This window comes from Oncorhynchus tshawytscha, linkage group LG03 (assembly GCF_018296145.1).
Source record: "Oncorhynchus tshawytscha isolate Ot180627B linkage group LG03, Otsh_v2.0, whole genome shotgun sequence".
Lineage (NCBI taxonomy): Eukaryota > Metazoa > Chordata > Actinopteri > Salmoniformes > Salmonidae > Oncorhynchus > Oncorhynchus tshawytscha.
Genome location: NC_056431.1, coordinates 28,138,893 through 28,153,644, shown reverse-complemented (window position 1 = coordinate 28,153,644; position 14,752 = coordinate 28,138,893). Strand labels below are relative to the sequence as shown.

General features: G+C 42.8%; 1 protein-coding gene and 1 non-coding gene across 2 annotated transcripts; both read left to right on the top strand.

Moving 5' to 3' along the window:
- The first annotated feature begins 2,262 nt into the window (after nucleotides 1-2,262).
- On the top strand, nucleotides 2,263-2,315 carry LOC112246284. The gene has a single exon (XR_002952895.1). It is a non-coding gene; the product is annotated as a U7 small nuclear RNA (small nuclear RNA).
- A 1,524-nt stretch (nucleotides 2,316-3,839) lies between these two features.
- Nucleotides 3,840-10,019, top strand: LOC112232556 (terminal nucleotidyltransferase 5A). The gene is made up of 2 exons (XM_024399594.2): nucleotides 3,840-5,440; nucleotides 5,996-10,019. The coding sequence occupies exons 1-2, from the start codon at nucleotides 5,012-5,014 to the stop codon at nucleotides 6,773-6,775; spliced, it is 1,209 nt and encodes a 402-aa protein (XP_024255362.1). The 5' UTR covers nucleotides 3,840-5,011; the 3' UTR covers nucleotides 6,776-10,019.
- The last annotated feature ends 4,733 nt before the right edge of the window (nucleotides 10,020-14,752 follow it).

The window sequence follows — 14,752 nt, the reverse complement described above, 5'->3', positions numbered from 1 at the left end:
TCTCCTGTTTTCTTTGCGACTTGCGGTATCTCTCTGTGGTTCTAAATCAATAGTTGTTTAGTAGTCCGAAAATGTCTGAAACATTACCTTGATTGACCATGCTGTAGTTCATGTAACTGTTTGTTACATGAAACATGGTTTGTGGACAGATGTTGCTCTCCGGTTTTGTGATGAAACAAAGGTGTGGTTGAATTTATTCTGCTGCTTTGTCTTCTTATTGTCTCGGCCTTTATGCCTATATATCACGGTGGCAAGGCATATGGACTAACAGGTTATAGAGCAAACAATGCACTTATCGCATAATTATCCCAATTAACACATAAGTTGTAAAATGGCATTTTTTCCCCCCCTGGCTTGGCTTCCCCAGTGATTTTACCCACACACCGCTACTGCTTTTCAAAGCACTCACTGATTATGGCATCTCTGAAGATAAAGTCATCTGTAATGATAGAAAATTCAGGATTGTCCATGCAACAATTTTTTGCATATCACCTACTGTCTCTATAGCAACCGCTCTGATTTGGCTGGAGTGGAGATGGCTGGTGCACAGAGCTCTTGAACGAAGGCCAACCCATACCTCCACACCCGGGAAAAAGATTGACTCCTCACATACATTTCCAGATGTGAGTTATTGTTTGAGAGACTTGTGATCTCTCATTGGACCGTCTACCAATCAAAAGCTGGCTATCCCAGTATAAGCCAGTAGCGTGAATGAGATGCATGATTTGAATAATATGCATATGGCTACATATGAAAGTATGGCTGTGAATGTATCTGATCTAAGTCTATAATGCATCAAATCAAAATCAAATACATTTGTATTGGTCACACGTGTAGCGAAATGCTTATGTTTCTAGCTCCAACAGTGAAGTAATATCTGACAATTCACAACAATACACACAGATCTAAAAGTTAAAGGATGGAATTAAGAAATGTAGAACTATTAGGACGAGCAATGTCGGAGTCAGGAGTATAAATATATAATATGTGTTGGGATGTATAGACATTATGGACAGTATGTGGATATACTAAATATTCTATCTGTAGAATGTGTAGGATAGAATAGTATATATACAGCAATAGTTTAATAGGATAGCATTGACTAGAACAATACACACATCTAAAGTAAAGGAATGGAATTAAGAAGATATAAATATTTGGACGAGCAATGTCGGAGCGGGTGTGATTGTAAATGATCAGTGATCTATGTGAATGTGACTGCCTCGACCCCCTGTTGTGATGAGTGTGACTGTGCAGGTAGGCTCTGGGACCTCTGCTCTGCTGTAGGCTAAGAGTAAATGGGATAATCTGGGTTTACAGGGCTGGGTGGCTGCACTGCCTGATAGATGACCTGACAGCTGCCCCTCCCCAACCGGCCATGAACATGGCACAGCAAAGTGTGTTTGGCTTTGGCAGGTTTCCCTCTGATGTTTGATGGAGATGAGCGTCTGTTCTCTGTTTCTCTGATGCTAGCTGCCATGCTGTGCTGCACTGTGACATGGAAGTTCAGTCTGACACTGACATTAGAGTTGTGTCAGCTGTTTTGCTCACACTTCAGCAGAGAGCATTAAGCCCAGGGGTATGATGAGACCGAGACCGCTAATGTCCACAACACACATTCACAACACTAGTTAGCCCAGGCCAGTTGGTATAATGGCCAAGAAGAGAGAAATGCATGGTTGCATACAGGGATTCAACTCAGATTGTCAGATATTTCAGGGCTGGTCACATCCCATTCGCATTCACAAGACCACTGAGCTAATCAGGCCTCCCAGAGCCGCTAGGCTAAAATCCCCTCCACATTGGTAAGACCCCTCCCACATTAAAAAATAATACAGTTTACTATAGAATATTAAAGTACTTACTATAGAATTCTATAGTAAACTGTAGAATACTATACTACACGCTGTAGTATCCCCCTCATGTATAGTACTTACAATAGAATGTTGTAGTATACTTTAGAATACTGTAGTAAATACTACAATCTCATCTGCAAAAAAGACTTTATTAAATACTACAGTAATGTCTGCAAAAACACTATAGTCCACAAAAACACTACACGTTTTAACTATAGTAAATACTACAGTATTTAATTTGTGTATACTCTGCCCATTCCCACATTACAATTTGTGCCACACATTAGTGAGAAACCTACATGCTAAGTATAGATCACATATTGTGTTCCCTACAGGTTATAGAAAAGAGCAGGAAGCTCTGAACTATCCGTTCAGACCCCAGACCTACCTACCTACAGGTTAAGGAAAATGTGCTCTTTCAGTATTTCTCCAGTAGGTTTCCTGAAGGAGAAAGCCTCCACTTCTATGTCAAAGATAAAACAAAAACACTTGTAAATTCTACAGTGACATCTGCAAAAACACTACAGTAAATCCTACAGTATACTATATACTACAGTTTTATTTCACTTCAGTATTGATACTATATGTAACGGATCTCGTCCTTCTCTTCTGAGGAGGAGTAGCGAGAAGGATCGGAGGACCAATTTGCAGTGTGGTAAGTGTTCATGATGTAATATTTAATGAATCAAACTGAACACTGAAAAACAAAAAACAATAAAGTGAACGAACGAAAACCGAAACAGTCCTGTCTGTCGACATACACAAAGACAGAAAATAAACACCCACGAAACACAGGTGGAAAAAGGCTACCTAAGTATGATTCTCAATCAGAGACAACTAACGACACCTGCCTCTGATTGAGAACTATACTAGGCCGAACACAGAAACCAACATAGAAAAACAAACAGACTGCCCACCCCAAATCACGCCCTGACCATACTAAAATAAAGACAAAACAAAGGAACTAAGGTCAGAACGTAACACTATACTTAACTGTAAGTACTATAGTAAATACTACAGTATTCACTGTAGTCTTTTTGCCATCGCAAAATACTACAGTAAAGTCCACAAAACACTAGTGAATACTACAGTAAAGTCCACAAAACACTACAGTGAATACTATAGTATTTATACCATAGTATACTAGTATACTAAATATACGTAAGTATCCAAAGTAAATGTAATTGCTTAAATGTACTTAAGTATGAAAAGTAAAAACCATTTCAAAATCCTTTGTATTTAAAAAAAACTTTCTTTTTTTTAAGGATAGCCAGGGGCACACACACACTTGTGTTTAGTGAGTCTGCCAGATCAGAGGCAGTAGGGATGACCAGGGATGTTCTCTTGGTAAGTGTGTGAATTATACCATCTTCCTGTCAAAATGTATTGAGTACTTTTGGGTGTCAGGGAAAATGTATGGAGTAAAAAGTACATTATTTTCTTTAGGAACGTAGTGAAGTAAAAGGGAAAGTTGGCAAAAATATAAATAGTAAAGTACAGAAACTACTTAAGTAAAAATACTTAAAAATACTACTTAAGTACTTTACACCACTGCTCACAATATGTTGTTGCTGGATATTTTTCAAATGTCCAACTTTTTCCTCTTTCCCATAGAGGGCGGTATGGCAATGTCAACTCAAAGTAGGCTTTTGCTCCACAATTTCTGTATGGTCTATGAAATCCTGCAAGTCAAAATAACAACTATTTATAGTGAAAACCTTACATCTCCTATAAATTACGACTTAAAATAATGTGATTTCAGCTCAAAGGAGGACACATTAGCTTATTATATTTTTAATTAACGGTGCTTGCATTTCACAAGAAACTATAGACAATTACAGTTTTGTTTGTGTATATAAATTACCTATATCAATATGGTCACGGCTGTAGTAACATAGCAAGCGTAGAAAGACGCCTGTGCGGTGTCCCTCAAGTTAAATTCTGTATACCTGAAAATCGGCACCTTTTTGCCAACGCCGCTCTAGTGCGGCTGTAGTAAGAAGTCCGATTTGCTATTGGTTAGCACAGATTTCGCTGTAACTTTATTTGTTATGTTTATGTCACCTGGTATTCCCAGGTGGTCTCCAGTCCCAGTACTAACCAGGCCGATGGTATGGCCACAATAGTATATATTTTTTCTCCCCGAATTAGGTCCCTTGGCTCATCTCTGCAACTACTCAATGGGATCGGGAGAGGTGAAGGTCGAGTCATGTGTCCTCCGAAAACATGACCCTCCTGGCCGCCTACCTCTGCTCAACACTGCTCGCTTAAACCGGATGTTAGGCAAGCCCCATCAGCCAAACCATCCCCTACCGCGGACGGCGCTGGGCCAGTTGTTCGCAAAACCTGGGATCAAACCCCAGGCTGTTGACGTCGCTCAAATTTATCTTCGTTCAATTGATAAGGGGTTGTACATATCATGTGACATTCCTAAAACTGTACCTGCCTTTTAAGCGAGAAGCAACGCCCACAAGCCAAGCACAATGGATAGGTAACGGTTAACTTTGATGGAAAACAAAAGTAGCCAAACTAAACCACATCCGTTTCACGTGACATGGAAGGCTTTAAGAATTTATTGGAGACGAAAAGGGAACCAAATATTTAGAAGTTGCGCGTCACAATCCACGGGGATTCCACAGAGGGCTGATCACTGCAGAACTGCGTATTCATGCAAATTCAATAAATCATAGGCGGGCCTTAGGCGATGGAGTCACAGCCCGAACACAGAACTCCTGGTATACCAACGAGCACCAAAGACGGCGATGCGCACAGCTCGGATACACTGAGTGATAACCGATGAGGAAACGTTTCAGCCCTTTAAAGAAAGGAAAAAGGCAGAAGTGACGACTATCTTTGAGAGAAGATCTTATTCACTGTCCTCCCTTATCTCACGACAAAAGACGCGCGAGTCAACCGGAGTACGCAGCTGTCATTTCTTTACTGCGCATTGAGTAGCCTAGCCCATTTCGCCTTGATTTGATTTATGTTACAGTATAATATAGAGGAGATACTGCACTCTAACTGAAGATACCGATGTGGATGAAGTTGACATTGCCCCTCTATAGCCTACTGTCACTGCGCGTAAAATCCACATTTGGATACGGACCTATCGCTAAAGAAACTTCATAGTCAATTGCCGTTTAATTTTCTCCACAATGTCTGAAGAAGATAATAGCTGCACTGGTGCTAGTACTATAGCTGAGGTTGAAAGCAGCAATATCAGCGTTCTCGGCTGGGAACAAGTGCAGCGCCTTGATGCCATCCTGACGGAGACCATTCCCATCCACGGGCGGGGAAACTTCCCCACTTTGGAGATGAAACCCCGACAAATAGTGAAAGTGGTGCGTAGTCGCATGGAGGAGAGGAATATCCACGTCCGGGACGTGCGGCTTAACGGGTCTGCTGCAAGCCACGTTCTTCACGAGGATAGCGGACTGGGCTACAAGGACCTTGACCTAATCTTTTGCGCGGATATGAAAGGGGAAAGTGATTTTCAGATTGTGAAGGATATCGTTTTGGACTGTCTCCTGGACTTCTTACCTGACGGGGTGAATAAGCAAAAAATATCACCATTGACTTTAAAGGTAGGCTACACTTTCCATTTAACATTTATTGAAATAAATCAAATAGCTATTTAAATATTAATTTCATTAATGAATATGGCTAATTGGGCTTTTACGCACCTTTGCCCTTTTGCACATCATTGTGCATGAGATTTGAAAACGCAATAAGACCCGTTTACTGATAAGTATAAATGTATTCAGTTAAGAGGATTGCAGTAAACCCATTTAAAGCAGATCCCGTCTCCTTGGCCACCTAAGTTCAATAGACAGGGCAGCCAATGTTTGCCCCTTATTGTAGGCTACAGAAAGATGCACAGAAAATATGGGCCAATGTAATTACACTAATAAATCTTTATATGGAGCTATGCAGGATTACCTGTTCTTGATTTAGTGCATGTATCAGTTGAATTGGATTTAGATTAGGAGTAGGCTACATACAGTATTTATATCCATGACAGTTATTCGTTTAAGATCATAGTGGCGCCAAAGCCTTTATACTGTATGTAAAAACAGTATTTCTATCCTTTGACAATTGGAGCTAAAGATGTCTTTTCCCTGTGTGTTTCTGTCTGACAGGAAGCCTATGTGCAGAAGATGGTGAAGGTGTGCAATGATTCAGACCACTGGAGCCTCATCTCCCTCTCCAATAACAGAGGCAAGAACGTGGAGCTCAAGTTCGTAGACTCTCTGAGGCGGCAGTTTGAGTTTAGCGTGGACTCCTTCCAGATCAAGCTGGACTCCCTGCTGCTATTCTATGAATGCTCTGAGAACCCCATGGCCGAGACCTTCCATCCCACCATCGTGGGTGAGAGTGTGTTTGGGGACTTTGGTGCTGCCCTCGACCACCTACGCCAGAAGGTGATCTGCACCCGCAACCCAGAGGAGATCCGGGGCGGCGGCCTGCTCAAGTACTGTCACCTGCTGGTAAGGGGCTTTCACGCCGACTCCGAGACGGAGATGAAGTCCCTGCAGCGTTACATGTGCTCGCGCTTCTTCATCGACTTCTCAGATATCAGCGAGCAGCAGCGCAAGCTGGAGTCCTACCTGCAAAACCACTTTGTGGGCCTGGAAGACCGCAAGTACGACTACTTGATGACCCTGCATGGGGTGGTCAACGAGAGTACGGTGTGCCTGATGGGACATGAGAGGCGGCAGACACTGGGGCTGATCGCCATGCTGGCGGTGCGCGTGCTGGCCGAGCAGAACTTCATCCCGAACGTGGCTAACGTCACCTGCTACTACCAGCCAGCCGCATACGTGGCAGACGGTAACTTCAGTAACTACTACATAGCCCAGGTACAGCCCATGTTCCACTGCCAGCGGCATGCCTACTCCACCTGGCTACCCTGCAACTGAGACAGCACACGGGGAGGAAGGAGTGAGAGAGAAAGAGGGAGGGGAGAGTCTGATTCATTTATCACTGTAAAGTGTTTTTCAGATGAATGAATGAGAAAAGGGTATCCCCATGCCCCACCATCCTGTATTGCATTTAAATGTGTTGTTATGTTTTGTTAGAGTGTAGGGGGGGAATAACAGCTGGGTCTCAGCTCCTGTGAGGTCCATCTTAAACCAATGGCAGGACAGTTTACTGTGAAAATGCCACCCTGTCTGACACACAACCCAAGCTTGGGAAGTATGGGATGGGGTTTTGCCCAATACAATGCAAACAACGATGGACAAGAGTGAAAGCCGCAACAATACTTTCATTGACCCTGACCTGGATTGACTGACTCTGTTGCGAACTGAAAATGCTGTGGAATTGAGCGACAGACGGAACATAATGTGTGGCTGCATCTGTGTCCTGTGGTGTCCAGCTGCCTCCTTGGCCGTGAGGAGGATGCAGGCCCCTTTGCTCTCTTGAGGGGTGTGCGGCTTGCACCCTGACGCGCACTGGGCCATGTCCCAGCAACACAGGGGTTACTAGAGCACCATAAAACTCTCTTTATTTCTGGTGAGGTGAGATGTCATCACGAGCTTGGAATGACAGAAACTACACCTTAACTAGTAATGATTGATATGAACAGGATGATGTGTTTACAAACCAAAGATTTTTCATTTATTGTTTTTAATACCCACGTTTGGTGGGGAAGAAAACAAATGTATAATGCGATCTATATTTGTATATGTGAATGTGTTTTAAGTGCCTAACGCCTATCAGTAGTATAGGCAGAGGAATAATGAGCAGTAGGCCATATCGTTTTGTGAATAAATCCAGTCTGGTTTTTGTCAGGCACACAAGACAATAGCACCCCAGAGGCTTGTGAATGTGACCGTAAAATCCCGATTCAAATCCCGATACAGTCCGTGTTGATGTCATATTTCTTTGGAAGAAAACAACATATCCCCTTGCAGTCAGAGTGTTAGTCGATGGGGGAAAGATGGGGTGTTACTGTACTTTGTACAAAGTAGTTTGACAGGTTGATACAGAACCTTGCGTTAACATTTGCAGATATTTGAACCATTCCAGCACCTCCCCAGAGGTACGTTGAAGCCACAGAGACGAGAGCGTTGTTTGCTGTTGCTCTCCCGTAGTCATTTTCAGACAAAACTCCACGGGAATATTAGTTTGTGCCAAGGTGGTTTAACGTTGTTTTGTCGTTGTTCATGTTGACCGCTTTGGTGAGCTTTTCAGATATCCGCGTTAAAGAAAGGCAACATCCTGTAGTTTTCAGTTTCATAAGGATTACTGTATATTCAGTTTCACATGGTTTTAAACTTTACTGTATTTTGTATTGGGGTGCTTCTCTTTTAATTCACCTTTTTGTAGTTCACAGCAGGGGCTGAGGGAATGAAAAACCTGTGTCGGAAGAAATAGACGCATAAGGAAGGAGAGACCGATTGGATCAAAGGGCAAGTCGGGGTGTTCCTGTGCTGCCTTCTAGTATGATATTTGCTGAGACACCTGTGATGGGACATTATTTGCTGTAACACTCTAGCAGGGAAGTGCGCAGCTGCCAAAGAGGTTGAACTTATCTGGGCTGTGTCTGCAGTGTATTGCGCTCGCTTTGGGTGGGCTCAAACCTACCAGCAAATGTTGTGTCAAATGTTTATCTGCCACTTGCCCAATGTTGAATGAGTGTTCGGCCATTTGTCGATGGCGAGAGAGGTTGAGGACGTGTTGTTTTTAATATCGAAGTACAGATACTGAGCTGTAGGGGGAGGGACAGACGCTCTAAGGACAGAAGTAAAATGCGAGAGGCAGGAAGCTGGGCTGGGGAGATGGGTGCAGCTGGTGAAGGGGTTTGTCTTGCTTTCACCACAGACAGATATACTGTGGTAATACCTCTTTCTCCCATCTTAAGATGACCTAAGCAGAGAGAATAGGAGAGAGAGGGGTCCTGGTACACACAGCACAACTTTAGGGAGATAGTCTATTAAGCCTAGCTTGACCTCTTATGTCAAGGGGCCTCTTCTCTGGGGGACTGAACAGATATCCTCGCATGCCTTATGAGCTTTGATACCGTTTCCTGGGTTGGTGCACTGCCATGGTATTACTGTAAATAACCTTCTTTTTTTTAAATGAGGCTAGGTTAGGCAGTGGTTGCATGATCTAACTGCTACGCTGTAATGTCCGAGCCCATGGGGAAATACTGTCTGATGCTAATTCAGTTTCTCTAATGCCATCTCTCAAACATAACATCTGAAATATGTTCCTCAGCTGATAGGAATAGATTTTTGACACGAAGAGGAAAATGAATGATGATTCATCACCAATATTGTGGGTCTTAAAAATAGCAACATCGTTGTGCACTATACAAATCTAAAGTGTGTATCTTTAGAGAAGAATAAACAGTGTTTTCCCTTTGGGTGGGATTCCTGGGCTTCCCGCTTCTGTACAAATGGGTCATGTCACAACTCTTTAGGGCGTCTTAAGGAAACTACTCTCTTTGTCTCCATTGATGAGATCTTACTATTGTCCTCTCTCCTCTCCCCTCACTCCCATAATGTGCAAGCAGTAATGCAGCCCCCTTAGGGAGAAAGTGAATGGACATCTAATGGAGTTCTACAGGGCGGAGGCACTCCAAAGGGGATGTGAAACGACTTCGGTGACCACTGTGTGACTGTAACCTGGGTGGTCAAGAGAACAGAGAGAAATGCACTCGACTCAAATTATTCTGTACTCCTTTTTCCCTATTTTGCTATTTCACACATTCTGTTCAAACATCTTTCTTTTTGACTGTGTACATTTTGATGATAACGTCTGGATCGTGCAGGCGGTGTGTAATTCCCATCTCTTCTCACTCTGTGAAATTGGCTCAGAACAGTTAAGCCAGCACCAGTCTACCATGTAGTTGGTAAGCAACACACAGGCTACTATGGGTTGCTGCATTGTCTTGTATGCATTGTTTCAACTTGTCACCTCCTATTCATGCAGTCTTTATCCATCAAACCAACAAAAATTGAAAAAGAGCCTGCCTCGTATTTTTTTATGATTGTTATTTTTTATAACTGTATCAGACCATGTTGCCGCGCTTTGGAGTCTGTGATCAGTTTGTAAAATATCATTTCTCAGCTTCCATTTTTTCCCCAGATCTTGTTAACGCCTGTTTTGAAGATAAAGGATGTTTTCATCATAAAAATTTAAAAAATGAAAACCAAATTTTCATTTCCGTTTCTTGTTTGTAACAATGTTTGTGGGTTCTGTGACTGAATTGTGTTGACGACAATGCTCAACTGTCTGCTCTATCTCGATTCTGATTGTTCCTGTCTAGCATTAGACTATTTCCCTAAACCACCCCCCAATGCTCAATATCCAGGCTTGGCCTCAATGGTCTGCCCATCAAGGCAACTGACTTCAGGCTTCTTTTTCATGAGAGGGCATCTCTTAACTGACGCTAGCCATTCAGCAGCTTTTAGAAGGCTGGGTTCCCTGCTTACAGAGGACAATCCTGGCCAGATCCTGCCAGACCAGATCCAATGGGCACCGGTCAGAGAGAACTACTCCACCGCTGCCAGAAATAGCTGGTGGTGAGGGATTTGCGTCCACCCAAAAAGAGACTTTAACGCTTTTGTGTTGTGAATATCTTTGCCTGCTCATCAAATTCTCTTTCAGAATTACTCCGTGCCTCCCATCCACACCACTTTAAATGTTGACTGACTGATCAGGCAAGGGCAGGGTAGCAGTGAATGGACCAGTTTCATGGATGGAAATGGAGCTCTATAGCAACTTAGCTCTAGTATGGGTCACATGTCTCATTGTCCCACATAGAGAGAGAGCGGGAGAGAGACAGACGGAGTAAGATGAGTAAGTAAAGTACAGTGTAAGTAAGCTATATTTAGGAGCCATGATAAGGACATTATCCCTTTCACTGAAAAGGAAATGGGTGACTGCTCTATGCTTGCAGATACACACTTCACTTTTCCAAACCCGTCAGAAGACGAGATACGAGAACGTTTGGACAATCTGATCACATGTACCTTCAGCTTTACCAATATCTCCTCAGTGCAGCCGGCTTCAAACACCAGAAAACATATATTAGTGATGCCTACACAGCACATTCTCCAGTGTTGAATCAACACTGAGCATGCTTTTATTTTTTAAATGTTTAATTTTATTTGACCTTTATTTAACTAGGCAAGTCTGAGCATGTTAAGTGTAACACTTTCAGTGTTTATACAGGTCCACACTTCAGTGTTAAATGAACACTTTCCTTAGTGTAAAGGCTTATTTGCATATTTCCTAGTGTGCCTTGCCTTTCGAGTGAAATGTAGAGTTTCCACCCATGACTGTATTTGTTAGTGACAGACATGGCTGTTGCATTCATTCATTTTCAGCCCTGTGGCCTTCACCAAGTGAGATTCTAAGTGAATATGCTATCATTAAAATTACATTCTTTAAGACAATACATACTTCACAAGTCCTTATTTTGAGGGCCTAGTTTTACCCTTCTGCTGTACACTGGCTTGAAACGTATGGTTTACAGGTCACTTCAGGCCTGCAAGTCACACTGTGCTGGCTTGCAAAGTGATGTGCAATTCCTATTGGAATCCAGCCTGAGTGGGGATATTCAACATTTGTAATTTGTATTTACCCGCAAGCTGTATTCATAATGACTGCCAGGGTTGGGAAAACTGAAATATGAGACTACTTAAAGCATCTAAACTAGAACAACCATTACATTAATGGGGGCAATACGTCAAAGTAAGAGATTGGATTGGTGTAGAAAAATGTGTGATATTTATATTTGAGTAGCATAAGAATAATTAAACAGTCAATGCACAATGCAAAAACATAGAAACAAACCATAAAGAAATAAACTGCGATAGAGCATCCTGGGGAATATGACAATGATGGCTGTTGTTTGTTGTTGTTAATCTCTAATTATTACACCAACACTGGGGTTATTTTACTGTGTTAATTTAACCATTTTACAGATAATGTCATTTCTGAATCAACACTAGAAATGTTACACTGAAAAATCAACACTACATAACACTGGCCAGTTTACTGTGTTCTTAATGGCCTGTCTTTGCTTGAAAGGGATGAGACTAGACAAAACTAAATATGATATATAGCAGACAGTGTGCTTGGGGGAGATCCAAGGTCCACCGTCACGTGACTCTCCAAAAGACAACAGCAGTGAAAACATTGGCAATAGTTAAGAGGCTCATATCATTTTTCAGTTAATTGATTACATGTTGTGGGAGGGAATGGGGGAGGTTGTTGGATGGCTGAAAAACTGATCTATCTTCTATCCTTAAATTCCCTGATGCACAGCTCCTCAAAAATTCGTTAATGGCTTTTCCACCCGGGGAGTGGTCGGCTACTCCATTGGATTTTCTCGCTCTCGCTCTCTCTTTCTTTTCGAGATTAAGGCTTTTATGGAATAAGCCAAGGACTGTTGGCGCGAGACTCGCCGCTGCCGACCCACCATGCAGGGACAGGAGCCAATGTTGCTCCTCCGAATTCGTTAATGGCTTTTCCACCCGGGGATTGGAGAGTAGCCGGCTACTTCATGGGGTTTTCTCTCTCTCTCGCTATCTTGCTCGCTCTCTCCCGCTTGCTCTCACTCGCTCTCCCTCTCATTTTTCCAGATTAAGATTGTTATGAAATAAGCCAAGGACTGTTGGATCGAGACTCGGCGTGGCCAACCCACCATGCAAGGACGGGAGCCAATGTTGTGATTTACTACGTGGCCTAGTCATTTTAATAAGGCAGCAATTTTCTCATTTGGAAAAGTGTGGAACACTAAACAGACTGGATACGGCCACGATTCTTCACTTTGAGAGGCAATTGTAAACAAATTCCAGGGAGCATTTAGGGAGCATTCAACAGCTATGGTGAATACAGCCGTGTAGAGAGAGTGAGAGGTCAGAGTCACCGAAGGGTCACAGACAGCCAGTCCTAGACTACTACTGTTTGTATAGTCTATGGGGGCAGATCTGGGGCCAAATGTATCAAGCATTTTGGAACAGGAGTTCTGTTCTAGTTATCTAATTCACTGTCATCTTAAAGGCAAAACGAATCCTAAATCAGCACTCCTACTCTTAGACGCTTAATATACAGCCCCTGATCTACTCCTGTTTTTTTTTTAGAGTCTATGGCAATTGCTCCGATGTGGGAAATACACAACCTCCTTCTCCAACATATTCATATAGGCTACCTATACTCACAAGTCATCTCATTATGTTTGAGCGGTATTACTGTGGCATTCATCTTTTTTTTAGTTAACACCAAGTACAGTAGCAATTCCCCCAGAGCCTAGCCACCCCAAAATGTATATTCTGTTCTGTTCTATACTGTTTAACCATTGGCCTTCTACAGTTGAATCAGGTGATTCAGGTACTTAACACGGCTCTGTATTTCAACAGTGTCACACCACTATAAACATCCTAATGAAAGCTAACGAAGGAAACATGTTGGTTATGACAGTGAACCTCCTCCTTACCTGTGCCATGACTGTCATTAGCGTAACCAATGCGCCACATCATCTCCATCATCCCATTTGAGAACAGACCATGACAATGTAGTCTGAGTGACACAGAGTTCTTCCAAAATAACACACAGGAAGAGGACAGAGTAAATCCTCCCAGCTGAAAGATATGAATTGATGAAAAGTAGGACAGTCAGGCAGGACCCCAGGCTTTTGTTGAGGGAGGTGTGTCGACGATCAATGACAAAAGGTAACAGGAGAGCTCACAGCCTTATTTGTGTTGCCGTGTGCTTTTCTGAGAACAGGCACTCCACTCAGTGCCAGTAATCCTTATTTCTATACATGCCTCTAGTCTAGTGTGTTATCTTTTATTATAGATAATAGAAAAACAGAGAGAGAGAGAGACGAAGAGTGGGGTTGGAGGAGCAGGAGTATCAAAAGGGAAGACTGGTGGAGAGACAGATGGGGGAATAAAGAGAGTCAAAGCAACTGAGAGGAGAGAATGGGGTGAAACAGGGATACAGGGAGAGCAGGAGAATCTGTGAGAGGATAAAATGGGAGGAGGAGAGAGATTCGGAGAGAATGAAAGGGAAGAGAGAGAGTTGGAGACACTGAAGAGAAAGAGAGAGGGAGTCAGAGAGACAGAAGGAGAGGTGCAGAGTAGTGACATGCAGTCAGGGTAGGTGGTGCTTACCCTGTGATAATCTAATACAAAAAAATGTTACCAAAAGCCCCCTAAAAAATTTGTAAAAAAATCTATAACATTTTGTTACCTGATGTCTTTCCTCAATGATTCTACTGGTTTTATAATATTTTTTGTTGTTGTTGCTAAAACTGTACCAGGGTGTGTTCATGCCTTCCTTTTCATCCATTCAAATCGTTGATGAACACGACCATTCCTGACTCCAGTCACTGTTAACGGACAGGGTCATTATAGGCGTAGCTGCTTTGCCTAGTTTGAAGGAGCTTCATTCGTTGCATTGACGATTTCAAATTTTGCGCATGCGTATTGCCTAAACATTGTGTGTGTAAACATTGTGTGTGTAAGCCTGGGGTGATTGTAAGGCAGATTTCTTCATCTGAAGAGGTGTAGCAAGGATCGGACCAATACATAGCGTGGTAAGTGTCCATGACGATTTTAATAAGAAAAGCCTGAACACTATGAAATACAAAAACAATAACGATAATGTGAAATAAACCAAGCTGAAACAGTCCCGTGTGGCACAAGCACTGACACAGGAAACAAACACCCACCAACCAACAGTGAAACCCAGGCTACCTAAATATGGTTCTCATTCAGGGACAACGATAAACAGCTGCCTCTGATTGAGAACCATATCAGGCCAAACACAGGCCAAAGGTGCGGACTGGCGCGGGACTTGGTTCTGGCGCGGGACTTGGACCCCACTTCCCACTGCCCCTGGCAGCCCCTGGCTGGCTGGCCCCTGGCAGCCCCTGG

Bases quoted from the DNA above. Each gene is read 5' to 3' on its own strand.
- LOC112232556 (XM_024399594.2), top strand. From the start codon at position 5,012: ATGTCTGAAGAAGATAATAGCTGCACTGGTGCTAGTACTATAGCTGAG. The intron at 5,441-5,995 runs GTAGGCTACACT...TCTGTCTGACAG, and splicing joins TATCACCATTGACTTTAAAG to GAAGCCTATGTGCAGAAGAT.